General features: G+C 39.9%; 1 protein-coding gene across 1 annotated transcript; it reads right to left on the reverse strand.

The window, feature by feature from the left end:
* Positions 1–27,667, reverse strand: LOC146983013 (plexin domain-containing protein 1-like). The gene is made up of 14 exons (XM_085784345.1): positions 27,456–27,667; positions 12,671–12,804; positions 10,728–10,871; positions 8,182–8,251; positions 7,947–8,069; positions 6,898–7,016; positions 5,737–5,836; positions 4,876–4,971; positions 3,094–3,175; positions 2,905–2,965; positions 2,672–2,774; positions 2,022–2,057; positions 1,775–1,923; positions 1–393 (listed from the first exon to the last, which is right to left on the reverse strand). Exons 1-14 carry the CDS (start codon positions 27,577–27,579, stop codon positions 277–279), a joined length of 1,458 nt encoding a protein of 485 aa, XP_085640471.1. The 5' UTR covers positions 27,580–27,667; the 3' UTR covers positions 1–276.
* Positions 27,668–27,899: the final 232 nt, after the last annotated feature.

Below are 27,899 nucleotides of genomic sequence, written 5' to 3' on the forward strand. Positions count from 1 at the left end.
TGAAAGTGAAGCGCACACATCTTTATTTGTTTGATGTAAAACACCACAGACGATATGATGCAGTTCACAGTTCGTTACAGTCAAATTATATCAAAAATATGTGGACAGCTGTTATTTATTCCAACATGGCCGACTTGAATCTACAAAAAAAAAAAACCTTTAATCTTGTTGTATTATAAAGAAACAGTCATGATTGGCTTTGGGACGTAAATGTGTTGAATGTGTTTAGACTGAGATCAGTTCAATGCAGACAGAGTCTTCCTCGTCTTCATAGTTTCAGTGTGGCCCGTCTTCAGCCGTGTTGTTTTTCTCGTGACCTTCTCCTTCCACCTCGGTGTAACCAGGCTGCTGCTTCTGAAACTTCCAGGACGGCCAGTAGCTCTTCTTACGGCGCTTATTTAGGAGAAGAAACAGGATTAACATGTTGATATGATCACAACAACAACGACAAATCTCTGGAATTTACATTACAGATATCAACCTCGTCTTTCTGAATAGCTGTATTTATATTCCGACCAGACTTAAAGGACGATTCCGGGCAAATTCAACTTGGGGCTGTATTTTCCTAACATTTTAGGTCTAAAAGAAGGAATCTGAAGATTTTCAGTTGAATCGCTCCTGTTTTGCGGTATTTGTGGCTGTCCCCGCATCGCCACGGCAGCAATGAATGGGAGCGGATTGAAGTTCCGCTGCTTAGGCTGTTTACATCCCTCAAAGCCACAGACAGCGTCAGATGGCGACTCAAACATGCACCCAGAAGTTTGTTTACTTCAAGCAAGCCGACATGTTTGTAAAACTAGATCTATTTTACTGTATGTTCAGATTTGTATGAAAAAATACCGTTTAAACCACTTGACACTGGGTTGAATCACGTCACTGACCCGTGTGCTGTCACTTTTCTGCAGAAGAATAAAGTTGTGGATTCTTAAAAGTTAATTTTGACTTTAGGAAGAATTAAGTTAACACATGTCCAGATGTTACAAGTTACAAGTGGCTGCCCACTGCTCCTCAGGGATGGGTTAAATGCAGAGAAAGAATTTCACTGTACTAGCTGTATATGTGACAAATAAAGTACCTTTACCTTTACCTTTAAAGGGATAGTTCAACATTTTTTGGCAAATTGACCCATTGCCATAATCCCTATAGTCATAGCAGTAGGTTCGTTACCTTTAATTGTCGATGCAAACTATTTTGAAATCGGCGGGGCAGAGACGTGAGCTGCCTGGTATTTCCATGTTTCCCTCATCAAACTCATCAACTACACAATCCAACAACTCCAAAACTCTCTGATAGACAAGTTGTGACCTGCACATTCACCACGCTATGAGATAATAACGTATAATACATTACGACACATGAAGCAAACACTCGGAACTACTTGCGCTTTTGAAATCCCTCCGCCCAGCAGCTATGTCGGGAATGTAGGTCCACTCCGGTTACATATTTCCCTCTAAAACAACTCTGCCTGGTAACGTTGTGTTATTATCTCATAGCGTGGTGAATGTGCAGGTCACAACTTGTCCACCAGAGCGTTGTGGAGTTGTTGGATTGTGTATTTGATGAGTTTGATGAGGGAAACCAAGAAATCCCATGAGCCTCCGTAGCGTAGCTCTGAGCAGCTCACAGCTCTGCTCCACCGTTCTAAAAATGGCTTGCACCGACAATTAAAGGTAACGAACCTACTGCTATGACTATAGGGATTATGGCAATGGGCCAATTTGCCAAAATGTTGAACTATCCCTTTAAGATGGCTGCCGTGTGTATGTGTGTTCACCTGGATGAGGTAAAGCGGCGAGGCGACGGCCGGGTGGTGGTAGTTGATGTAAAGAGCGACCAGGACCAGCGCCAGCAGCAGAACCAGAGCAGCTGTGATCCCGGCGATCACGCCTGTGTTGGCCGACCCTGAAACATCTGTCCTCACATCTGGAACACAGACCGAGACACGTGATGGAACAAAAAACATCTGGTTGTGTCGTGTGTCGTCGCTGAACCAGAAAAAACTCACAGGGACTTGAACTCACCACTGCCCGACTTCAAAATACGATGTTTGGTGTCGTCTGGAGGAGGAAAGACAGGAAGAGAGGTTTATATATATATATAAAAATATAATATACCCCCAAATATTCCCTAAATGCTAATATAAGCCTTGTCAATAAAATCAACAGTCACTCATCGTATTCATCTTTACACCATCCTCCTACTTAATTAATAGTTATAATACTATATAACATTAATAAAAACAAATATTCAAATGAAATTAATTAACTAAACAAATTGTTAAATAATTTTTTAATACTTTTTAACATCAACTTTAACATATTTTCCTGAACTCTAACCCTAACCCTGACTCTGTGGCCACTGAAACATGGAAAAACAGAAAAGTTGATATATTTCTTATGTAAAAATAAATAAAAAGTCACTTATTTTATACAGAAAGACAGTTCATCTTTTTCATCATTTTGTCTTCTGTTCTTCTTATACATTAAAAAATAGGCAATTATTTCCATATTTGTCTCTTTGTTAATCAAGTTATTAAAAACTAATAACAGTTATAATACTCAAACTAATTTAATTAGTAATAAAGCAAATCCCAATTAAATTAAGTCAATGGTTAAAGATATAGAAATGTATCATGTGTGTGTATGTACATTATATTATTATAATAACTCACCGTTGCTCTCACAGTCTTTGTTTTGTAAAGGAGTCACCAACGTCACGGTCTCCACCTCTGGAGTGACGGAGCTGCTGTAATCCTCACACACACCATCACTGCTCTGCACACACACACACACACACACACACACACACACACACACACACACACACACACATAAATAAAATACAAAATACAATAACAACAGGTGCAATTATTGATTATTGATGATCAGGTTTGATCCCCCTCACCTCCTCTGAGCAGCCGTAGTCCAGCCACTCCTGCCGGTGTCGGTCCATCCCGTCTGAACACCTGCGTTCATGAAGCATGACATCATCATCACCATCATCATCATCATCATCACCATCATCATCATCATCATCATCATCATCATCATCATCATCATCATCATCATCATCATCATCGTCATGGTCACTCACCTCTGGAGCACGTGACACCAGCTGCAGCCGGAGGTTTGGTTGGATGAGAGACAGAGTTCACAGCTGGACAGCTGCAGACAGGCTGAGGAGGAGGAGGAGGAGGAGGAGGAGAGAGGAGGAGGAGGAGGAGGAGGAGAGAGGAGGAGGAGGAACAGAAGAAAAGAGGAGGAGGAGGAGGAGGAGGAGGAGAGAGGAGGAGGAGGAGGAGGAGGAGGAGGAAGAGGAGGAGGAGGAGGAGATGGAGGAGAGAGGAGGAGGAGGAGGAGGAGGAGGAGATGGAGGAGAGAGGAGGAGGAGGAGGAGGAGGAACAGAAGAAAAGAGGAGGAGGAGAAGGAGAGAGTGTCAGTGTCAGTGTGTGTGATATCCTGGTATTGATCAGTATGGCCCAATCCCAAACCAGCCCCTATCCCCTCACCCTATCCACTACCCCTCCGTTTGCGCGTTCACGCGGAGATCCGCCATATTAAGGGCCGTCCCAAACCAATTCCCACTGAGTGGAAGTGGCTTGTCAAGCCCTTAAATAGCGAGTCTGCACAGATGCAGGCTCGCTGGTGGTTGCAGCAGAAATTACGTCCGGACAATGGAGGAAACGTCATTCAAGTGTAGTTCCGTCTACTTCCAAGTATTTTAGATCAAACACACACCTTTATCCGTGGACGTCGGAACCCGGATATTTTCTGAGAGGGAGGGGGGATTTTTGTTGGGAGAGTTGGGGGAGAGACGCACGCTTATCAATGATTAAAGATCTGATTTTAAGTTATTTTATAATAGCATACGGGATTCCCTCAAATAATAGCCGGTATTCAATTGTTTACACAGACAAATAAAGGCCGGCCCTAAATACAAGCTGGGTAAAAAAAAAAAAAAACTCAGTCGCCTGGAACAAACTGACAACGATCAGAAACTCTTTCAACTTTGTGGACTGTCTGCATGTAAAGACTGACTGGAGTGAAGCTGGAGTGAAATTGCACGGACCTGGGTCTCTGCTCCGTCTCCGGTCCCGAACTGGCTCGGACACGGAGCGGGGGGGGGGAGTGAAGCGCTACAGCGCAACAGTGACAGAGCTGCAGGTCCGACAGCGCAGTGAGGAGAACAGTAGCCTACGTGAGGATGAATATGAACTAATGAACGATGAGCTTGGTCACTAATGTGTAAAAAATAAACTGAGGGATTTAGAAATTGAAGGCTGAGCTGTCACGCTGATGCAGGCTGCTGATGCAGGCTGCTGTATAGAGCCAGGCACCAGCAGGCTGCATATCACATCAAAAGCATAGATCTATGCATTAATGAAATAAATGTTAGTCAGACAAATTGAGTTTAAATTCAGATTATTTTTCTTTTCTTTTTTTTAAGCGTAATGCTGTGGGTAGCCTATAGGGAGGCTGATTTTAGGTTTTATGTTATTATGTTATTCTTGAGTTAACCCATTCCAATTCCTATGTAAATATTTTGTCCTTCATATTGCACTGTTTTGCTTCTACCCTCTGTCCTCATGTCTGTTCTTAATTTATATAAAGCACTTTGAATTGTCTTGAGTTTAAACTGGTAAACGGCATGACAGCTGCAGCACAGGCAACGCGTCTCCATGATAACGGTTCCTTCCTGTTTCCGGTAAGGTAGCGAGGGCGTCTCACTTGTTTGGCTTTACGTTTATACCCTCCCCCTTAATCAGGAGTGCCCTCCGCAGCTGGGAGTGGAACTCCATTTGGAGTGACACTCGTAGTGAAGTGGTAGTGAGTAGGGACTAGTTTGGGATTGGGCCTATTGATCTGCTGACTCACTGGGCAGTGGAGTGAACTCCACAGCAGAGAAGCTGCTGATCTGAGTGACGTTGATCTCCACCCGGTGATACTCATAGATCCTCCGCTGCTGGACGTCTGGCTCAGAGAGAGAGAGAGATATAGAGAGAGGACGACAACAGCGTCAAGTAGAAACCTCCAACTGGACTTTACAGCTTCTTTATCGTCTTCTGACTGTACGTTCACACCAAAAGCTTCCAAAGCATCAAAAATGCCGGAAGTTAATTCATTCTCAACGAGAGCCCGACGACCTGAGCGACCAGAGCGTCAACAACAGCTGTCAGCCGCGCGTCTAAAGCTTCCAAAGCGTCACCAGACGAGAAGTTGAGTCTTAAAGGTTAACTTTAGGGTAATTAGCTATGACGTGCGTGATAGAGACGTCCTTCGGCTCCCCAATGACCAGCAGCAATCGAACGTTGACGTCAGTCACGTGACGAGCGACCAAAGCGGCTGAAAATATTTTTCCGTTTTGGAAGCTGTCTTGTCTGTAGCCCACCCTCGAGCGTTTTTGACGCTTTGGAAGCTTTTGGTGGGAACGCGCAGTTAGTCCAGAGCAACGTCTGAAACCTGAACACATCAACAAACTTCAAAGGGAAACAGGCAAATATATAAAACAAGTGAAATCAAGATCAATTAAACATTTAAAAATATTTTGGATCACTGTAGAGAAAATCATCTCATTGTTACTCAACGTGAGTAGTCGAGTGGTTGGAGAGGGAAGGTCGGTTCTGGGAGAAATGAAATGAGGTGAAACTTGATAAAATCATCATAGCATATAGTATAGTATAGTATATAGATACACAACAGAGGCCTTATTTGGGTCGTCATGGTAACAGGACCGACCTGGTGACTGAGGAGACGGCGACGTGACCATGAAGGCGTCAGACAGTCCGACCTTCAGCGGGTGTTGAGCTGAACCAATCACAGCCAGCGACAGAGGAATCTGGTGACAAACACACAGGGAGGAGGAGTGTGTAGGTGTGTGTGTGTGTGTGTGTGTGTGTAGCAGTGGTGTGTGTGTGTGTGTGTGTGTGTGTGTGTGTGTGTGTAGCAGTGGTGTGTGTGTGTGTGTGTGTGTGTGTGTGTGAACTGGTGTGTAGCAGTGGTGTAGTCTATGTGATACTCGGGTATACTCAGTATACTCAGTACAACAAAACTATCTAACTAAAGTAAATGTCAATGGTTCTCAAAGTGGGAGGGTTGACAGGGTTCAAGGGGGTCCACAACTTTTTCTTGAAATTTTACCACTTTTTCCTAGAATTTCTTTGAGAAATTTTACCAGTTTCTTCTCAAATTTTCTGTTCTACTTTTTACTATTTTTTAAAGAAATTTTACCCCTTTTTGTATCATTGTTTGACCCCTCCCCCCTTTTTTTGAGAAATCTTACCACATTTTTCTATAATTTTTTGAAAAATCGTACCACCTTTTCTGAGTAATTTTACCAGTTTCTTCTCAATTTAAAAAAAACAAAACTTTTTACTACTTACTATTTTTACTTTTATCACATTTTTTTTTATTATTGTTTGACTTTTTTTTTTTTTTTTTTTTGAAATTTTACCACTTTTCCTAGAATTTCTTTGAAAAATGTTACCAGTTTCTTCTAAAAATTTTTTTTAGAAATTTTACCAGATTTTTCAAAAAAAAAAAGCTAAATTGTACCACTTTTTTCTAAGAATTTTTAAATTATTATTTTTTTATTTTTTTATTTTTTTTTATTTTTTTGTGAGAATTTGTACCACTTTTTTCCAGAAATGTCTCTATAATCTACGCCTAATTTAAACGTACATTGATTGTTTGTGTATTTCTGGTGTTTGCTTCAAAATTTTGTCCAATGGGGGTCCGTGGTCTAATTTGTGTCAATTTTGGGTCCTTGATATAAAAAAGTTTGAAAACCACCGGTCTGCACAGTTTACCCACCTAAAAAGCAGTATACCCACTACAAAACATTAGACTACCCCACTGGTGTGTGTGTGTGTGTGTGTGTGTGTATGAGCAGCGCCTCACGTGTCTGTAGCTGAACGCGATGCTTCCTGTCCTGTGCAGCGCCGCCTGGAAGGTGAAGGATCCCTCAGACTCTCGGCCGGCCAGAGGAACCTTCTCCCACTGGACCACAAACACCTCACCTGAGGACAGAGACAGGTGAGCTACGACATCATCATCACGTCTCCAGGTGAGCTATGACGTCATCATCACGTCTCCAGGTGAGCTATGACATCATCATCACGTCTCCAGGAAGTAGGAGGAACCGAGAGTCTCACATGGAGCGACACCACTTTGACTCAAAGACTAAAGACTGAATTATTGATTTATGTTGTTGAGGAAACTAGTTTTATATGATGTCAGATTAAAGGAATAGTTCACCAAAAAAGGAAATTCAGTCATTGTTGACTCCCCCTCATGCTGATGAATGCAGGGAGATAGTCCAGAGTTTACTGGAAACAACTATCTCCCTTCAGGACACTTGGATTGCAGTGGACGAGCAGTGTGGAGGAATATTAAATGGTTTTTGTGTAGTTTTATGGATGTTTTTGTGTCGGGCCCTATTACTCTCATATAAAGTTTTGGTTGGACTACGAACCGGCCTCCCGGGTCTCCAGATGCACTTTGAGAGTATTCATCAGCATGAGGGTGAGGCAATAATGACTGGATTTCAGTTCTTGGTGAACTATTCCTTTAAATTAAGTGAATAAAGTGGGCGGAGCCACAGCATCATCATACACATTATATAACAGACACTTTGATCCAGTCGTGTGTTCATAAACTATTCATGTTTCTACAGGTGGAAGAGACTCACGTTAGAAAAACTGTCTGAGAATTAGTGATAAAAATGGAAAATATGATGTTTTATATAATTAAACAAAAAAATAAAGATCGACATGTTTGTGAATAGAGGAAAAGTTTCATTTTGCTTCTTTTAAATGGAGTCAAATAAAAGCAGATATTGATTTATTACATATGGTTTCTAAGATTATTTTGTGACACACAGCCACAGATGTTAAAGTTAACTAATTAAAACTTATATACTTGATAACATGAACTAGGTGTGGTCTCACCGTTGTCCAGGTACTGCACCGTGGAGTCTTTGGAGTGGCTAGGGTCAAAGTTCGCCATGAGGGGGGCGATGTACTGAGTGGTGGTCAGCTGGCGGTGAGTCACATCACCGGTGAAGATGAAACCTGGACGAGGCATGATGGGAAAAAACAAACACAAAAACACGGGAGTTTCACGGCAGAAACACCGTTAAACATCTGTCAGGAAAAAGGGTCAGAGCCGAACATCTGTACGCACCTCCTGTTGCTATGGTAACCTGCCTCATGTAATGTCCGTAGAAGGGGAAGTCAAAGGAGAGAGCGACCCTCTGGAAGAAACAGAGACAGATCCAGAAACATTTTAATACGGATCTACATTTCCGATGTTTTGTTTCTTTTCTCTCAGAATATGTTATATTCTTATTTTACATTAAAAACACAAAAAAAGACACTTAAAGCCCCAGTGTGTAACTTATTTGGCTTTTTATGATCAAAAATCAAATGTTGCTTTCGTAAATCCGTATTTCACTGAAGTGGAATCACAGCCGCATACAAATGAAAGCTTTCCCGTACCTTAGAATGAGTTGTTACAAGTCGTTACAAATACATAAGTGGGCGGCGCACCGAACCGAGGCGGCCATGTTGCAGCGTGACCGTAGGTAACCACGGAAACTGAGCGGAGCTGTGGGCTCGGCCTGTTAAAACTTCAGGTGCAGTCAGGCGGACGGCCGTCGGCAAACCAACCGGATGTCATTTTACTGGACGAGAGAAAGACGGTAAAACAATACCACATCACCATGACAACATATTGTCACGTGTATTGTTTTGCCTCGTGCTGGCGGACCACTTGTTTACATAGAGGCTTGTTTATCCTGTTACATGCAGCGTGATGATGCCAAGAAAATTTCATGTCAATAGCTCTATTAGAAATATATTTTCTGAGAAAAATGTTGACGCGTTCAATACTTATTTATATTTATTTGCAGGCCCACTCCAGCTCTGTGCTGCTCCTCTACCTGTCACTCACCAGCTCCAACACTGGAAACACTCATCAACTCAAAGTCTCTACTATAGTTTTCTTTACAAAATAAATCCTTAGCCAGGTCTGAAGGAGTCAACAGAGCTCTGGGAGCTGATGTCACACCGTGATAAGTAAATTTCCAGGACATTTGACTTTTTTTTTCTAATTTTCCATGTGTTTTTCCATGACTGGTAAATTGTTCAACCATTTTCCAGGCTTTCCAGGACGCGTGGGAACCCTGTGTTGGACAGAGCAGGTAAAGACGTGGCAGGTGTTGAACGTCCTCTGGCTCTGGACGAGTCGCAGCAGCTCCCGGTGCCTCGGTGTTTCTGATCGACAGCTGCTGCTGCTTCAGACTGACGTGTGGAGACTCGTTAGCTCCTTTATGACAAAGACGGAATTAGATTTGATTGAAACAAAGTGAAAGGAAGGAGGAAAGGAAGGAAGGAAGGACGCCATTTTATTCTATGAATGACTTACACATCAGTATCTGTGTTGTTGTGTGACGGATCCAGACAGGTTTGTACAGGCAGGAAGCTCCGAGCTGAACCGACGACCTGTCGATGTGCAGCGAACTGCTCCAACATGTGTCAGTTAAACTCTGTATAACCTACACAGAAAACTCCTAAACAGCCACATATGTTTGATTTCCTCCAAGACACCAGGATGTACAGTTTAGTCGTACGTAGGCTGGTTTTCATACATTAGAGTTTTTAATTTATGTTCTATACTGTTCATTTTTAAGGGGAAGAGAGAAATGGCTTTTCAATATTTCTGTATGTTTAGTTTAGTTTAGTGAGTTTATTTTGGTCTTGTAGAAACAGCATTATATGCACATTTGTTTAATAAACATAAATTAACAACAAACAATGATTAATTTCCTTTTTTTCCCTGGAGCATTTTAAAACGTATCTTTTCTCCTTGGCCTTCACTCCCAGCTGAGTGAGTAATCTTGGCTCTCTCTCTCTTTTTACTCCCTTTTTTTACTTTCTCTTTTATTTATTATACTGTCTATGATTAACTATATTGTATTTTTTACAACTGTACAGCACTTTGGTCAACTGAGGTTGTTTTAAAGGTGCTTTATAAATAAACTGTGACTTGACTTACAGTTCAATACAAAACAAAACAAAAAAAAGTACTTTGACCGAAATGGTGTTCGCTGAAGCTTCAGCTTGTTTTGCCTAATGAACAGTTTCCTTCAGTTATCATGCACTTATACTGTGATTTTATTCTATAGCTCCACTTGTAGTGTAGTGTACTGTACTGCCTCATTGTGTTTATTTATTTATTTTATGTTATTGTCCCGTTATTGTTATCTATCTATCTATCTATCTATCTATCTATCTATCTATCTATCTATCTATCTATCTATCTATCTATCTATCTATCTATCTATCATCATGTCCAAAACATTAGGAAATATAGAGAATTGACAATAAAAAAATTGCAGCACATTGACCTCTCAGGGCCACCGTACTAACAACTGTTCAATATGAGATGAAACCCACTCTTTTCTTTTTTAACTGGACCATTATTAGAAACTTTACAGTAACATCAAGTTGTGTTGAAGAAAAACATTTTCTCATTGACGTCTTCATAGTCAAACTGGAGGAGTCGCCTCCTGGTGGTCACCACATGAAACGCACCTTAGTCATTTCTATAGGCAGCCTGTCTGTCTGTGTGTGTGTGTGTGTGTGTGTGTGTGTGTGTGTGTCTGTGTGTGTGTGTGTGTGTGTGTGTGTGTGTGTGTGTGTGTGTGTGTGTGTGTGTGTGTGACTCACCACAGCCTGTTTGTACGTGTTGGACAGGATACCGTGGACTCTGACCTCGCCGTGCCGCACGTCGCTCATGTCTACCCATAATTCCTCAGTGCGCCGGTCCTCGGGGCCGAAGCTGCTCCAGGTGTAGTATTTCCCAGAATCCTCCTTCCAGAGAGACAGAATAAACACCCAGAGGGAAATGGAAATGGTTACAATTACAAGTTACTCTTTTGAAAATGTAATAGTAGTGTATCTATTTCAATTACTTTCTCACAGTAATGTAACTAATTGCACATTTTCTCTCCTGTTGTCCTTCTGGGTCAAATTGACCCAATCTGTTCCCTTCCTCAATACTTCCTTCTTGACTTCCTTTCTTCCTTCCTTCCTTCCCTTCGTCCTTACTTCTCTTCCTTCCTCTTTTGATCCAATTGAACATCTTTTTCCTCCATCCATCTTTCTTTCCTTCCTTTTTCCCTTCCGTCTTTCATCCCTTCTTTCCCTTCTTCCTTCCTTGAACGAATCTGTTCCCTCCCTCCATCTTTCTTTCCTTCTTTTTTCCCTTCGTTCCTTCTGTCCCTTCGTCCTTACTTCTTCCTTCCTTTTTGACCCAATCTGTTCCCTCTCTCCTTCTACCTTTCCTTCCTTTTTTCCCTTCCTTGTTTCCTCCCATCTTTCCCTTTGTCCTTCCTGCCTTCCTTCTTTCCGTTCGTCCGTCCTTCCTTGACCCAGGACAACAGGTTAATTTTAAATGAATGCTCTCAGCTGTTCTCAAATATTTTCACATTTTCAGACCTGACAGTGTGTTAAACCTTCAGTAACTCAAGACGACATAAAGACGATACAATAAAAGAACTTCAGATCCTCTTTTTACCGTGAGAGCAGCTGTAAACACTGAATATCTTAAAGCATCAGTGTAGAAAAACACTTCATTTTGGTTTTTTTAACTATCAACACAGGAATGCGTCCTTCTGAATGTCACATGACCAGAGAGAGCCAATCAGAAGCGTCAGGATCCAACTTGCAGTTTTTGAAGGAGGACGTTGACATGAAAAACTATTTATACTAAATCTGAGCTTTCAAGTGTAACTAAAATTGTAATCATGGAAATTTCCAAAAGCAGCTGCAGTTTAATTACAAATTTCCTCCCAGTAATGTAACTGATTACAATTATGTAAATCTTGTAATTAATTTAGGTAACGCCATTTCTTGTGATTCGTTACTCCTCGACACTGGCGACGGCCTTCAGATGATGAGTGTCATGGAGGCATTAAAGCAGAAGTAAGCGATATTTTTGTGTTAATATAAGTCTTAAATAGTTATATCTTCCGACAGCAATCACTTCTATAGAGTGTTTGGACCGAAACACGCGTCTCTCAGTCACTCTGCTCTGCTCTGAGCCGAAGAGAAAACTTTTCTCGTATCCTACAAGTTTTATCCAATGAGGAGAGAGAACAGCATGAAGGGCTGTGTGTGCAGCCAAGGGATGCGCGTGAATGTGGTGACGTAGGACGAGGACCAATAGATCCATGACGAGGGCGGGGGCTGCTAACTCCATCGGCTGACAAGAAGTTATGGTGCGTTCAAGGCAACTCGTAACTCATGTTTTTCCGACCTGTGAAGTCGTACCAGTTCGATCTGGTACGAGTTCACGGGTCGGAAGTTACGAGTGGCCGTTATAGTGACTTTCACAGGTAAAACAGGTCGGAAAAACATGAGTGGGTTGCCTGGAACGCTACAAAGTCGTAAGTCGTGACTTGAAGCTGTAACTTACGGTTTCAAAAGCCTACCTGGAACGCAGCATTAGCCAAAACGACCGGATCGCTTACTTCTGCTTTAAGCTGTCAGGAACGTGTGCAGCGTTCGATTCCCACTCCAACACGAACACAACGTGTCAGAGGCCAGAGACAAAACACAAGGCCACAAACCATTAGAGTCAGTGGAAACACACACACACACACACTCACCACTACACGTGTCATGTTGTCTGGCAGCGTGTCGATGGTCAGGCCTCCGCCCGACACCGCCCGGCTCAGCACGCCGTGACCCGGGGACGACCTCGGGACCCGCGGCTGTGACATCACACCGTCGACATCACCACCTGTCACAGACAATGAACATCAGAGGAGACAGAGCAGAAACACCTTCAGTCTCTGTGTGAGGAAAAGAAGAGTTTTAACGACCCAACCAGGGTTATTATAGTTCACTAAAACTTTCATTTACTTTACTTTATTTGTTTATTTAGTCGGGACAATGCATATTAATGAACAGTGGGTGCTAGAGTACCCACAGTAAATACACCGGATTTAGCACATGTGCTAAATTACATCCGTAGTCCCCAAAACAATACAACAATTAACATAAAAAGTCCATAAAGACGGAAACTAGCAGTAAAAAAATTATCTAGTAAACTGAAATAAAACTAAAAATGATAAATTGTTCCAATATACAATGCTAAACTGCAGTAAAGTTGTAGTTTTCTTGTCGATGTCTAAAGCTGCAGGAAGAAAAGGCCACAGCTCAATATGGGACGACTTGGAGTACGTACGACCCACAGCTAGATAAGAGTGAATGGAACCTGATGAGGACTGATGGGAACATTATGGGATGGATGCAACTAAAAGGGAACAAGTTCATCTCCGGAGGTCTGACAGAGGCTTTCTCCTAAAACCTGGAAAACTACAACTAAGACTAAATAAAAACTACAACTAAGACTAAGACTAAATAAAAACTAAGAAAGACGAAATAAAAACTACAACTAAGACTACGACTAAATAAAAACTAAGAAAGACGAAATAAAAACTACAACTAAGACTAAATAAAAACTAGAACTAAGACTGAGACGAAATAAAAACTAGTCAATTCCTCTAAAATAAAAACTAAATAAAAGTGGAGTTTTTCCTGTTTTTCCACTAAACTAAAACTGATTCATCACTTGTTGAACTCACTAAAACTAAACTGAAATAAAAAAGCAAACTGAAAAACTAAATATAACCCAACACACGTCCTCAATCCAGAATTTAATGTGCTGCTATTTGACTGGTTTTACTATTTTATATGTATTTTATAGAAGCAGTGTGTGTACATTACAGTTTACTGTGTGATGCAGCGGCTTGGAGCCCTACGGGACAATAAAATCCAATCCAATCCAACAAACCCAGGATCAGGGTGAACGTGAATAGAAACATACACACAGTTTATGACCAATATGATCAGTATCTGCAATAATAATAAAACATACAGTGTAGGAGTGATAGTGCACAGATTAGATTAGAGAGAAACACTTGATTAGATTTATAAACACAAGCCTGACCAGGTGCATGTTGGTCCTACACCAAACTACGGAGTCAAATAAGCATTTAAACATAACTAAGAAAAGAGAATATCATCAAAAGAGATCAATAAACTCATAAACAGAAACGAGACGAGGACCAGTGGAGCTCAGAGGAAACTGTCCCATCGTCCAACAAACTGAGGAGGGCTGACGCTGCAGCTTCACTTCACTTCACCACAACCTCCACCACACTGGCTTTCACTTTTAAACATCCAGAGACTCTCCAGACAGACTGCAGGAGACTCTGCTGGGGGCCAACAGATGTAAACAGCAGATAATTCAGTGAACGCCTCGGAGTTGCTAAATCAAGTTATGATTAATGGTGCTTCATAAAACATGGTCAGGGCAAGTGCTCAGATTAATCATTTTAAAAACAGTTTTTTATAGTTGTGAACATTTTCCTCTGAATCTCCAGGCTGATAAAAAAAAAAAACATCTTTGTGTGGCTCATAAAAACATCCAAGGCTCTGTAAGAAGAGAGCAGCGTGTAATATAGACAGTATGTTGTTTTAAAAGGTTAATAAAATAACGATAAACTGAGGAGCTCCTTGTTCTGGCTCCGACACTACGACATCCACAGAGCGCTCCAGAGTTTTTAAAACACCGTTCATAACGTTTCTGGCAGCTTGTTATGATAGCTTGTTTCCAGGTTGCCGCGGTAACGCCACATCATCCATCACCGAGGGGTGAAGTTTGCCAGATTCAACAACCTCGGGGCGACTTCCACTCAGATAAAAACTGATCTAAAATAAATATAGAAACACCCTCCAAGTCCATCTGTAACATAACAGTTTGATACTAGTTGTAGTGAGTCCATTATTTAAATAAATTCACACATTCCTCTGTTAAAGGCTGTTAACGTGATAATTGTATGTCAAGTCAGTGGTTTTTGCTTCCTTTATTGTTTCATAAAAGTGTACAGTTATATATCTATTTTTCTTTTATAAAGAAGCATTTAATGGAGCAGCTAATTTCATCTCTATCTGATTTTGTAAATTCGATTGTTTGTAATTTGGTATTTTTTATGTCTATGTTTAATGTGACAATGCGCTGAAACTGTTTTCTAAATATATGTGCTGCCATTCTTGGCCAGGTATCACTTGTAAAAGGTCTTTGATCTCAATGGGACAAACCTGGTTAAATTAAGGTTTTAATAATAATATATAGCCCAAATAGGTGTGCTTTTGCAATATATTTTTACAAAAATGCACATAAAACATCTTTTGAAATTGCACTTTCATCCACTTTAGTGATATTAGTGACAGTGGTCCTAATAATATTATGACTTTTTGCAAAAGAAAATGTTGTGTAATGTCTCTTTTTGTTGTAACATTGAAGCACATTAAATAAATCTGTTAATGTGATAACTGTATGTCAAGTCAGTGGTTTTTGCTTCCTTTTCCTAATTTATAAAACATATATGGCCCAAATAGGTGTGCTCTTACAAAAATGCAAATGAAACATCTTTTGAAATGGCACTTTCTACTTTTTTTCGTGTAATGTCTTCAATTATTGTAACATTTATCTTTACAAAGCACACACTACAAATACGTCGTTATATCTTTATAATGTGTATAGTTTTTTTTACTGTTTTATATGCTGCATTTTATCCATCTGGAGTTTTACGGTGATTTGCAGCTTTTTTAGCGGCATTACGGTACAACGCGCTGACGTCACGAGCAGACGTCTATATAAACCCCGGAACAGCCCGCAGCTCTCCGCGGAGTGTTGTTTCTAACCCTAATTCCGGGCTCTGCCTCCCGTACAAAACGTCCGCTGTTTTCTTCTCTTGTCTGTCGGCTTTCAGCGAACCACGGGAGGTGAATGTTGCGCAGGAGGAAACGTTAACGAAGCGAAGCGAAGGGGGGGAAAAAAAAAAGCCAAGAGAGTCACTCCGTCATGGTTCAGTTTCCCGACGGGAGGCACCGGGAGCGCGGTCAGCCCGGCTGCCGCGAAGAGATGCTCTCTGCTCCGGTGTCCTCTTGGCGGGAGTCTCGGCAAAACTGAGCAGATTAAAAACCAGCTGAGCAGGGCGACTCCTCCGGGTCTAAAGTCATGGCTCGGTTAGGAAGCCCAAGCTCACACACTCATCATTATCCGTAATGTGTTTTTAACAGATATCTATGTTTCTTCATTTGTTTGTTTGCTCTGTAGTTTGTGATTCAGGTGGTTAAAAGTTAACTCTCTCCACCTGCAGCCAGCCACATGGAGGTGCTGACTAGCTGGCAGCTTCAGCTTCAGCCACTCTGTTCAACATAACTGTTATGTGGTTGAAAAGTGAACTCAAGCACGAAAAACACACAGGAGCACTGACCTGAGGTGTTTGCTCCATCCCTGTCCCTGTCCCGCACACCTGGTTCAAATAAACATTTAACAATATCACAAAACGGTCCATTACTACGGTAGAAGAAAACCGACCAGAAAACATGGCGGTTTTCATCGTTTCCCCTCCTGCGCAAGAACACAAACACAGTAACCGGCCCATCATCATCATTGTCGTCTTGTTTTTGACCGCTGGATAACTTTAAATTTTTAAGCAAGAATGTCAAAACTGATTTGGTTCAACTCAAACTTTGGGGCGTTGTAGCTGTCAACAATGAATAAGTTAGTTAAAGTGAAAGGAAAAACTGTTTTGAGCAGCACTCTTTTGGTTTTTCCGTTGGCACTACTTTCCTTTCAACCGTTGGGACGTGGTAGGTGCAGCGGTTGGGAAGGGAAAGACGTAGTGCTGCACGAAGATAACCTCCGAAAATATTCTACATTACTCGAACATTTAAACGTATTAGGTGTGTTTCGACGGATTATTTTAAAAAGAAATTCAAAGAAACTTTTTTTTAATGCCGCTACTGTGTGTCTACAGTTCGTCATTTCAGTGCGGTTGTGCGCAGCGTAGGAATACGGTAGTTCGGCAGGGGGATGTAGAAACAAAAAACACTTTTGAAAACACTTAATACTTAAACAATTCAACTTCTGACCAGTGATCAAATGTTTGCTTCATGTAGAATATTTCCAGCGATTTATCTTCTCGTGGAAACATCACTTTTAATTGGAACTATTTTTTTTTTTCAACCGCTGAACTACTGTATTCCTACGCTTAAACGCACAGAGGTTACCTTGGTTCATTGGGTAGCTACTTTCTGTTTCCATGGAAACCGTTACATTTTCTACAGGAAGCTAACATTTAAACGAACAATGGTCTTTTTTAGTAGTGTTTTAAATGGGTTTATATATAAATTTTTTGGCTAAAATACAAAAAATAACTTTTCTTTCTTTTCATTATTCTAAGCAGCAGTTGTGTGTGTTGCTGTGGGCTGATAAGTTTAAATAACATCTTACTTTAACATTTATGTGCTGTTTTTTAATTCTATTTACATCAATCTGAATTAATATTAGCCTACAATATTTTTATATTTCTGATTTTCCCGTGAGTCATAGGTCAAAAGCACGTCAGCGATACATTTATGAAACAGTTTGTTCACAACACGAAAAACATGTAGACACCCTTTTTTTTTCTTCTTTTTTTCTTTTTTTCGTTTTATTTCTGACTCATCCTGGTGGAGGGAGTCTGAGTCTGTGCGTGAGACACTTACTGCAAAGGACTAAAACAGACTTTCTTTCTTTTTTAACATGTGGTTGCACGTTCAATAAAATGTGATTAAAAAACAGATTTTGAGGTTTTGCAGATTCTCATAAAATTGAAATAACTTACCGGGAGGAGGGGGGGCATGGTAAAATAAGACAGAAGCCCGGCCCAACCCAAAATGGATATGAAAAGTCAAGTTGTAGGATATAATCCATCTGACAACCTCTACCCAGTTTTACATGTTAAGAGCAGCAGAGAGGTTTGTGTAGACACACTGCACCGCCCACTGTCTACTACACTTATTCTACAGGCCCATGTTAATGAGGCAATTAACAAACCAGAGCTGCAGTGTTAACGTTATTAAAGTAAACACTGAATTTATATAGGCTATGCAAGTTTATTACAATGGCAGACATAAAGATTCTACATGCTTAAATGCTGCACATATGTTTGTTTTTGTATTTTCAATGGTGAATTTTAAATTGTAACTCATTTTGTAGTTAATTTTAGATTTTATATATTTTCTCTTTACTTTAAATGTAAATCTGTAACTGATGTCACATAAAACAAATAAAGATGTAAGTTTAAAACATACATATAAAAAACTCTATATGTTTATAAACTGTATGTTTTTCTTTTTAATGTTGATGTACGGTATTTTTATATTCTGGGAAACTGCTATCAGTCTTTTGAACCCACTGTTTATACAGTAATATCAATATACAGTATATTGATAGGTTGTAACATAATGACAATATAGCCTAATATAAGCAAACACAAACCCACATAAACACTCAGGTTTGTTTAGACAACAGTTTTATGTTAATTTCTTCCAGTTTCTACCCTTGCATGTAGAATTAGATTTTACTTATACACGATTCAGTATGTGCATATATTACTTTTACATGTGTTTTAAATGTATTTGAAGCTAATTTGATTCCCGGCCCTGTGTGGTGCAGGGTGTGGGACCTTAAACTCATCAAACCCTCAGAGTTCAGACTCAGTCTGTGTTAAACATCATCACCGTTACACAGCGATGTCTTCCACAGTGTCTAGTGGACAGACATGTGTTTGTCTCTCTCCACCCTTTGATTGTGCGTCAGTGTGTGAGTTTATTAAAGCTCAGTGTGCGATCGACCGTCAGAGCAGCGTCCGCCCTGCTGAGGCATCCATGAGCTCAGAGACACCGAGTCCACGCTGCTCTGCAGATAAACACTGAAGCAAAAGAAGACGAGCTGGGGAGGAGCTGCAGCGGGATTATCAAGTCAGAGCTCATCATATCTGCTCGGGCCGTCTCACCCCCCAGGAGTGAAACCACAGCAGCAGTGGTGGACAGTAACGGAGTACATTTACTTGAGTACTGTATTTAAGTACATATCCAATGGATTTGTACTTTACTTGAGAATTAGATTCCTTGGTAGTTATTACTCTTACTTGAATACATTTCCAAGACAAATATTTTTACTTTTACTCGAGTTAATTTCTAGGAAGGCTGAAAAGTACTCGTTACTTTCAGGTCTGCTCTTTTTTTTTCTTTCTTTTTTCTAAAATCCTATTGGACACAAGCTGTGTTTGTCAAAGAAGGAAACCCTAACCCCTAAAAGCAGCACATCAGTGCAGCTGGTTTTAAAGAGTTCATTCTCAGAAACAAGAGTTAAAAGCTCCTTAAATTCATTTAGAAAAATTATAGTAATTCATTGATGTGAAAAATAAGAAATGTAGCCTACTCTTACTCTTACTTTTACTTAAAGTAAATTTAAAAGCATGTACTTTTGGATACTTAAGTACCTTTAAAAGCAAGTACTTTTTTACTCTTACTCGAGTAACATGTCGACTGAGCTACTTTTACTTGTAACGGGAGTAAATTTTGACCATTTGTACTCTGTCCATCTCTGCACAGCAGTGACAGAGTGACAAAACTCACTGCACCTCATCTGTTCATACATCGCACACGACTGTGGTGCTGGTGAACTAACAGTGGGGGCCACCAGGGGGGGTCCATACAGACAGATAGATAGATAGATAGATAGATAGATAGATAGATAGATAGATAGATAGATAGATAGATAGATAGATAGATAGATAGATAGATAGATAGATAGATAGATAGATAGATAGATAGATTGATAGATGGGAGGGAGATATGGATGTAAGGAAAGAAAGAGTGACTCATAAGGTAAATAGAAGGTTAATATAGTAAAAGAGACTCAGCTTTCCTCTGCTTCTTTAGAAGAAAAATGACTTATTTTATACTAATTGACATTTTTGTTTTATCACAAACTTTGAAAAGCCTCCATGTTTGAAATGTACCTTATGAATTAATGCTGCACGATTAGTCATAACGTGATTAAAATGGGAATTTCGGCAAAGAAAAAGGGTTGTAACGGCACTGTTTTGGTACGAGAACGACAGGACACGACAACTTTCCTTTGATTTAATAATGTTTACTGTAAAAACTTGAGAGTAAATCACAATGTCTGGCGCAGGTTTAAAAGACTGTGTTGCCTCCACCGTTATCTGACTCCAATAACTAAAACTGTCAGGTGACATCATAGGAAAGAAGATTTTTATCATATACACATTACTAAATTATACATTTTAAATGTTTATAATGAATCTATCATAACCAATTTGAACTGTTTTAAATGAAATTATTACCATTAAATTATGAACTTATTGGTCCTTACAAAGGTTAAAAGTGTAGGCTGTTGTCAGCATCATAAGTGTTGTGTCGTTGCTACACAGACGCCACAATAAATCATCTTCTGAAGACATAAAGGGGCGTTATTGACCGGCACAAGACCAACAAACATTGGAAGTGTTAACTTAGTATTACAGTTTTTCTCCTTTGGTCTGGCTCATTTCTATTCTCAAAACAACATGGACAAACTTCCAAACCACTTGGCAGAATTTAATTTCTCATTCATTTCATCAAATTGCAAATGTCTCAGTGCATATTTGCAATTGATTGGTAGCCTGCAGTTTCCAAGAGAATAGACCTTATTGATCTAAACTGATAGTTGATTCTCAGTCTAATGGTTGTTCTCTCCAAAACATGTCAGCCTCATTTCATTCTATAAGTCATCACATGCACAATAGTCTGTTCAGTTGTCAAAATTAGTCAATACCATATATTTATTTACAGCACTGTATAAATTACAGTATATGATGCTGCATGCGTTTTCTTTTTACGCTGATGAATGGAAGTTACTTTATGTGTGAGAATAACAATGGTTACATGAGTGCAATGTGATGTCAAACCTTGGAGGCTGCTCTTACCGTAAAATCCTATTTCTTTTCTTTTTTCAGTTTTATACACAACTCTATTGTGTCTATGGATATTCTCATTCATCCAGGTCGTTATTTCAGTCGTTATTTCTGGGAAACAAATTGAATGGAAGGCAACTGGACTCTCATCCAAGGGGCTTCATCAATTCGCAACGCTCCTCTGTTTGTCAGACTAGTGAACACCAGTCAGACCGATGTGTTGAAACCGATGAAGCCACTTGGATGAGAGGCAAAACGTCTTCCTAGACAAATACAAGTCCAGTTGCCTTCCATTCAATTTGTTGCCCAGAAATAACACAATTCTCTTAGCTAGACAAAAAAAAAACTAGTCCACTAACCACTGTCAATGCCATAGTGACAAAACATTTAAACATTTTTCTTGCAGTGCTCACAAGATGCCAAAGGGACGATGCATTGTGCGGGCACCGACTATTTATATGAGAAAGGAATTTAGTTTTGACACACGAGTGAACTCTTTTGGGAGAGAAATGATCTATGGTGTTGTGCTGAACTGTTAGACCGTTTCACTAAATGATCTTAGAGTTTTGAGAATGTAATTTCTCTTTCAAGAAATGAGTCAAACCAACTGAGAAATAACTGTGATATTAGTGATCAGATCTATGAGTCAACAGGTTCAAACTGTTAAGAAAATAAAAGCACAGAGGAATCCAGACCACAACTCATCATCATCATTCACATCATCCTCTTCACACTGATTTAATAAACTCATCTCTTTTTTTTTTGAAAACATAAATTCTTATGTAGGCTATTTGATTAAGTAAAAATCCAAAGGGAGAGAGGATTGCAACAGAACAGCAGAGAGTTTGAATCGATGTCAAAACCTGGATTTGTTTTTATTACAGTATAATCTGCTCTGCTTTAAGGAAACAGGGCGTCGTCTCGGTCAGAAGATAGATAGATAGATAGATAGATAGATAGATAGATAGATAGATAGATAGATAGATAGATAGATAGATAGATAGATAGATAGATAGATAGATAGATAGATAGATAGATAGAAATAATGAAAAGAACGATAGATAGAAAGAAAGAAAGAAAGAAAGAAAGAATGAAAGAAAGAATGAAAAGAAAAATAGATAGATAGATGATAGATAGATAGATAGATAGATAGATAGAAATAAATAGATAGATAGATAGATAGATAGATAGATAGATAGATAGATAGATAGATAGATAGAAATAATGAAAAGAACGATAGATAGAAAGAAAGAAAGAAAGAAAGAAAGAAAGAAAGAAAGAAAGAAAGAAAGAAAGAAAAGAAAAATAGATAGATAGATGATAGATAGATAGATAGATAGATAGATAGATAGATAGATAGATAGATAGATAGATAGATAGATAGATAGATAGATAGATAGATAGATAGATAGATAGATAGATAGATAGATAGATAGATAGATAGATAGATAGATAGATAGATAGATAGATAGATAGTCTGTGCTTTAAGTAACAGCAACAGTCTCTGGTTCTTTTCTTTCTTCCTGTTTGTATTTTTGAACCCCGGCAGTAAAAAGCTCAGACCTCCAGATGTGAACTGTGCAGCTTGTCCAGATGTTGAGATGTTCTGGTCCGGTCTCTGACTCCCATCCAGCGGTTTTTCACAACCACCAAACAAAAACCACAACGTTCACTCTCTCTCTTTTTCTTTTTCTGTGAGCGGTCGGTCGGAAGACACACCCTTTCCTGTTCCTGAGCTCCGCCGTGTCCTCGTGTCACCACGGCAACATGGACCGCTCACTCTTCTGACTCCTCACATCACATCACCACGGTAACATGGACAGGTCACTCCACATGTTTTTATTCATTACAGTGAACAGTCGCTCATTTAAACAAAGAAAAAAGAAGAATTCTGCACAAATCCAAACAAAAATCATTTGTTTATGTCTCATCGATCAAAACTGATCAGTTGATTCTGACAGAAATTGTTGATAAAACTTCCAGATTTTATTTTATTTTTTATTATAGCCTAATGATTGTTTTTGTTTTTGCCTTTTCATGAGGATGTAATATCTAATACCATCATTTCTGATCGTCATGGTAAAACCTTTTTGTTTTTTTTTAAACTCTTTTCTAGCTCAAACTTTCTGACCTGTGTGAGACAAAAAATTGTTCTATGTGTTGAATGTATCTGTATTTATCTCTGTCTTTTTTTAAATGTATCACTGTATTTTATTGTTATTTATTTAAAGGGATAGTTCAACATTTTGGCAAACTGGCCCATTGCCATAATCCCTTTAGTCATAGCAGTAGGTTTGTTACCTTTAATTGTCGGTGCAAGCTATTTTTAGAACGGAGGAGCGGAGCCGTGAGCTGCTCAGAGCTATGGAGGCTCATGGGATTTCTTGGTTTCCCTCATCAAACTCATCAAATACACAATCCAACAACTCCAAAACGCTCTGGTGGACAAGTTGTGACCTGCACATTCACCACGCTATGAGATAATAACAGAACGTTACCAGACAGAGTTGTTTTAGAGGTAAATTCATGCAAAACCGCTGATGTGCGTTGCCTTCAGGGACAGTTTTTCATCAAGCAGTCTCTGTATTTACCTCTAAAACAACTCTGTGTGGTAACGTTGTGTTATTATCTCATAGCGTGGTGAATGTGCAGGTCACAACTTGTCCACCAGAGCGTTGTGGAGTTGTTGGATTGTGTATTTGATGAGTTTGATGAGGGAAACCAAGAAATCCCATGAGCCTCCGTAGCGTAGCTCTGAGCAGCTCACGGCTTAAAATTAAAGGTAACATTAACATTAAACATGTTACATTAAAGGTAACAAACCTACTGCTATGACTATAGGAATTATGGCAATGGGCCAATTTGCCAAAATGTTGAACTATTCCTTTAATGTAAAGCACCTAGGTTGTTTATAAGGTGCTCTATAAATAAACGTGACCTTGACCAGATAATTAACTGACACAGAAACAAGGTTTTGAAAAAAGAAGTTGTGGTGACTCAGTTACTTTTACAAACAGCAGTAGAGTTTAAACTTTAGATGAAGCATCAAACTTTGATCATTTTTGCTTAAAGTTTTTTTAAAAACTGTGAAAGTGACTCAACACGAAGCTGCAACAACCTGGACTTCACTTCACAGTGAAACAGTTGAGACAGGAGACTGGAGTCTGGTCCAGGAAACACCAGAGAACTGATTTAACTCAGGTTGTTTCTGTTTCTCATCGTCTGATAAGAGAAAAGGAATAAAAGGCCGAACCAGACGGAGCCAGACGGAGCCTCCTCTGCTGGCAGACCGGTGTTTGTTCCTCACTGTTCCTACAACACCAGCGCCTTTCACTCTCACAACTCAAATTGTACACGACTTTTATAAAATAAGAGTTGATCTGGGATCCACAGACCATAATGTGATATCCCGTATCTCTGTGATCTGATCTCATATGTAGCGGTTGTTTCTCGCTCTGTCTCTCCAGCCCGTCTGGACCAGATTCAGGAGTTCTGTGAACTAAACTTCTCGAGGTTTCGGCTCCGTTGTTTCGGTCGCTCCCCCAGGACCAGAGGTCGTTACTCAGAACCAGACAGAGGAGATAAGAAGAGAGAAAAAAAAAACCCGGATCGTCTCTTAGAAAACAGCTTATTATACCAGTGCGGCTGAAAGACCCAAAACTACGGAGGCCCTGAAGGCTCAACGCACTGCAGCTTCAGAAAACACACAAAACACACAAACAAGCAGATTCAGACTGACAACAACTTCATCAACACAACAGGAAGTGTTTCTGGGGACACAATAAAGTGAGGGACCGGTCTGGGGGACACGATGGCTGTGTTCGAAACCGCATACTATACTGCTAGTACGTACTGATTTGGCCAAAATGCAGTATGCAGTATGCAGAATGCAAACAAAAGCTAAATCTGCAGTATGCGAAAAATTCCCGGATGTCGTACTGATTCGGGAAATATCTCCAGTATCTGACCAGTCCACATTGTGTACTGTATCCCACAATGCAATGCACCCCTGACATCTAACCGTAACCAAAGTGAAGTATCTTTGCCGTGTACCGTAACTATGTTATATAGTTTAATGAAATAAAACTTAATGTAGACTGATCAGTTCATTGTAAAACATTTATTTATTTTTGTAAATGTGGTGATTTCTGTACAGACAGAGCCCCGAGGCAGCGCTGCTCCTCTGTCCAATACACACAGGAAGCTTCACTTTTCATTCAAACAAACTAATGCTACTGATACAGGTGTTAGATTTCATCAATGAGACCAACATTTATCTCCTAAAAATAATTTAACCAGCCGGTGGTAAACCTCTGAAAACCTGCGGGTAAGTTAATTAGCGATCGTTTTCTCCCCCGGGATGACGACGGAGGTTGGCCGACCGAGCAGCTCTGCAGACCGGCTGCTGTCTCTGTGATGTCCCGGTCGTTGCGGAGCTTCACTTCTCCGAAAAACATCGGAGCAAACTGCTAAACAGCCGTCGTTTGGATAAACTGGCCGTATATTTGGGATCTCAACAGTTACTTTCTCGCATGAAAAAATATTAAAACTCAATAAAGTTACATAATAACAGCGCTAGAGCAGGAAATTAAACAGCTTTTCGCCTGTTTTACAGCAACCGCTACCGGTTGCCATGAAATGCATTCTGGGAAACTTGTATACTGCATACTGCGGTGTGAACGGTGTCGGTCTGCTGAAGTAGCAGACTGAATCCCACATTCAGTATGCAATATACAGTATATACTAACGCAGTATGTAGTAGGCAGTACGGTAGTATGCGGTTTCGAAAACAGCCGATAAAGTGAGGGAGCTATTTACAAGAAATTAGATAAGACTGTATTTAACTTTATCTGGAAGAATAGATGTCATTATATAAAGAAACGAAAAAAGTAAAAGAAAAGTAAAGAAAGTGAAGAAAGTGAAGGAGGCATGATGGAGGTGTTAAGTTTTGAAATGCTGAATAATACTTTCATATGCAGTGGTTAGCAAACCTAGTCAAAGAGAGAGAGATAGCATCTGGAACACTTTTCCTAAAATTGTATTTAATGCTGTTGGTGGAACCCATTTTTTATTAGAAAAATTACAGATTAAACTGTCAAACTTTCATAAACAAGCTTTACTTGCCTGGAAACTAATCTATAAGCATAACTTCTCACCTACTCATTTCTGCATCTGGAACAATGAAAAACATTCTCTATATAAACAAATCGTTATTATCAGGAAGTGGTTTGATTGTGAAATTATTTATGTTAAACAACTTTTTACTCTCTTACCAAGAATTTATTAATACATTTCAGCTTCCAGTCCCACCCAAAGAGTTTGCCCTCAGTAACTTAGGATTTTACTTTACCTATGCAGTACTACAGTCCTGCTAGTTTTATTGTCATTTTAATGTTTATTTTATCCCCTGTGATTAAATAATCACGGGGGATAAGTTTGATATGTTTGCTGCTTTAATAAAGTTGCAAACGTACATTCACTAAGTGGCAACATAGAAAAATTCAAAATCTGAACATAAACATCTTATTTTTTTGTTTATGTTTTAAACCTATAGACCACTTCGGCGTCGACGTCACAGTGACGTTGACGCCAAAGTGGTCTATAACACAGGTGTAATCTGTCTGGATACAGGGACATAAAATATATGGTATATTATGGGATGTTTGCATTAATATAAAGAGAAAGACATCTAAATCTAAATAAAAAAAAAACCTAAATAAAAATCTAAATCTAAAAAAATATATAAAGACATGAAGACATGAACCTCCTCCCTCCTCCTGCTTCCTCCTTCTGGACCAGAGAGAGAAAAACAAAGTCCGGCTCTAAATTTAACCCGGTGTCTGTGGTCTTGTTGTTGAGACTCGGTCGCATGCCTGTGGATCCCAGTGTTTTTATTGTCCAACTTTATTGTAAACTAGGTCACTGACGCTGTTCTGTGTGTTAAAGACCAAACAACCAGCAGCAGCAGCAGCAGCAGGAGGAGGAAGAGGCCATAGCAGCTCAGGCTCCTGCAGAGAAACACCAGCCTGCACAGCTGGACCGAAAACATCTGCATAGAAAGAGTCTGTGAAGCAGGACAGAGCTGATACACCTGGACCTGGACCAGGACCAGGACCAGGACCATAGCTGGTAATTTTTTATTTTTTGTAACTGAGAATTACCATCGTTGGTATTACATCTGCCACTGTTACCACTTTCATGTTCTATCTTTATTATTACTTTATTTATTATTATCAATACCATGAATAATCATGCTGCTATAAGCACTTTGCACTTTGCCTACCTCATACATGTTGTTGTCTAAGTGTTGTCCATTGTCTAACTGTGTCTGTTTATGCCTCACCTTTGTATAATAGCTTGTATTCTGTGTATTTTATCACTTTTATGTTATGTGTAGGGACTACAGATGGAAATTAGCTGGGAGCTAAATCTGGTGCAACCATCTTTTCATTTTTTTTCTCCTTTAAATGATTAATGTAATTGCACACTGTCCCTTATTAAACTAATAAACTAAACTAAACTAAACTAGGAGTAGGACCAGAGGAGGAGGAGTTAAACTCTGACTCACCTGTTTCCTGCTGAGCCCAGACTCCGGCCACATCTGTCTGACAGAGACAGAGCAGCAGCATCACACTGAGCCAGATGTGCAGCACCAGAATCACTCCTCTCGTCTCCATCTTCATCATCTTCATCTTCCTCTTGTTCTTCTTCAGTTCTTACTTTCCTCCAGTTCCTCTCTTCCACCCGTCCTCTCCCTCTCTCTCCTTCCCTCTGAACACCACCACACTCAGCTCTGTCGTCTCCAACTACACCCTCTCTTCCTCCTCCTCCTCCTCCGTTGTCATGGTGATGACAGAGGTACGAAGATCAACTGAGGAGAGAGAGAGAGTGAGAGGCAGAGATCAGAGATGTAGCGCCCCCTTCTGTTCAAACTGCTGTTTGGAAAAATGCTCTAACTGAAGCTGTTACAGGTGTAATAACTTTATGTCACACAGAAAACTACCCAATATAC

Source organism: Trachurus japonicus, chromosome 8 (assembly GCF_045865225.1).
Source record: "Trachurus japonicus isolate A0001 chromosome 8, Traja_1.0".
NCBI lineage: Eukaryota > Metazoa > Chordata > Actinopteri > Carangiformes > Carangidae > Trachurus > Trachurus japonicus.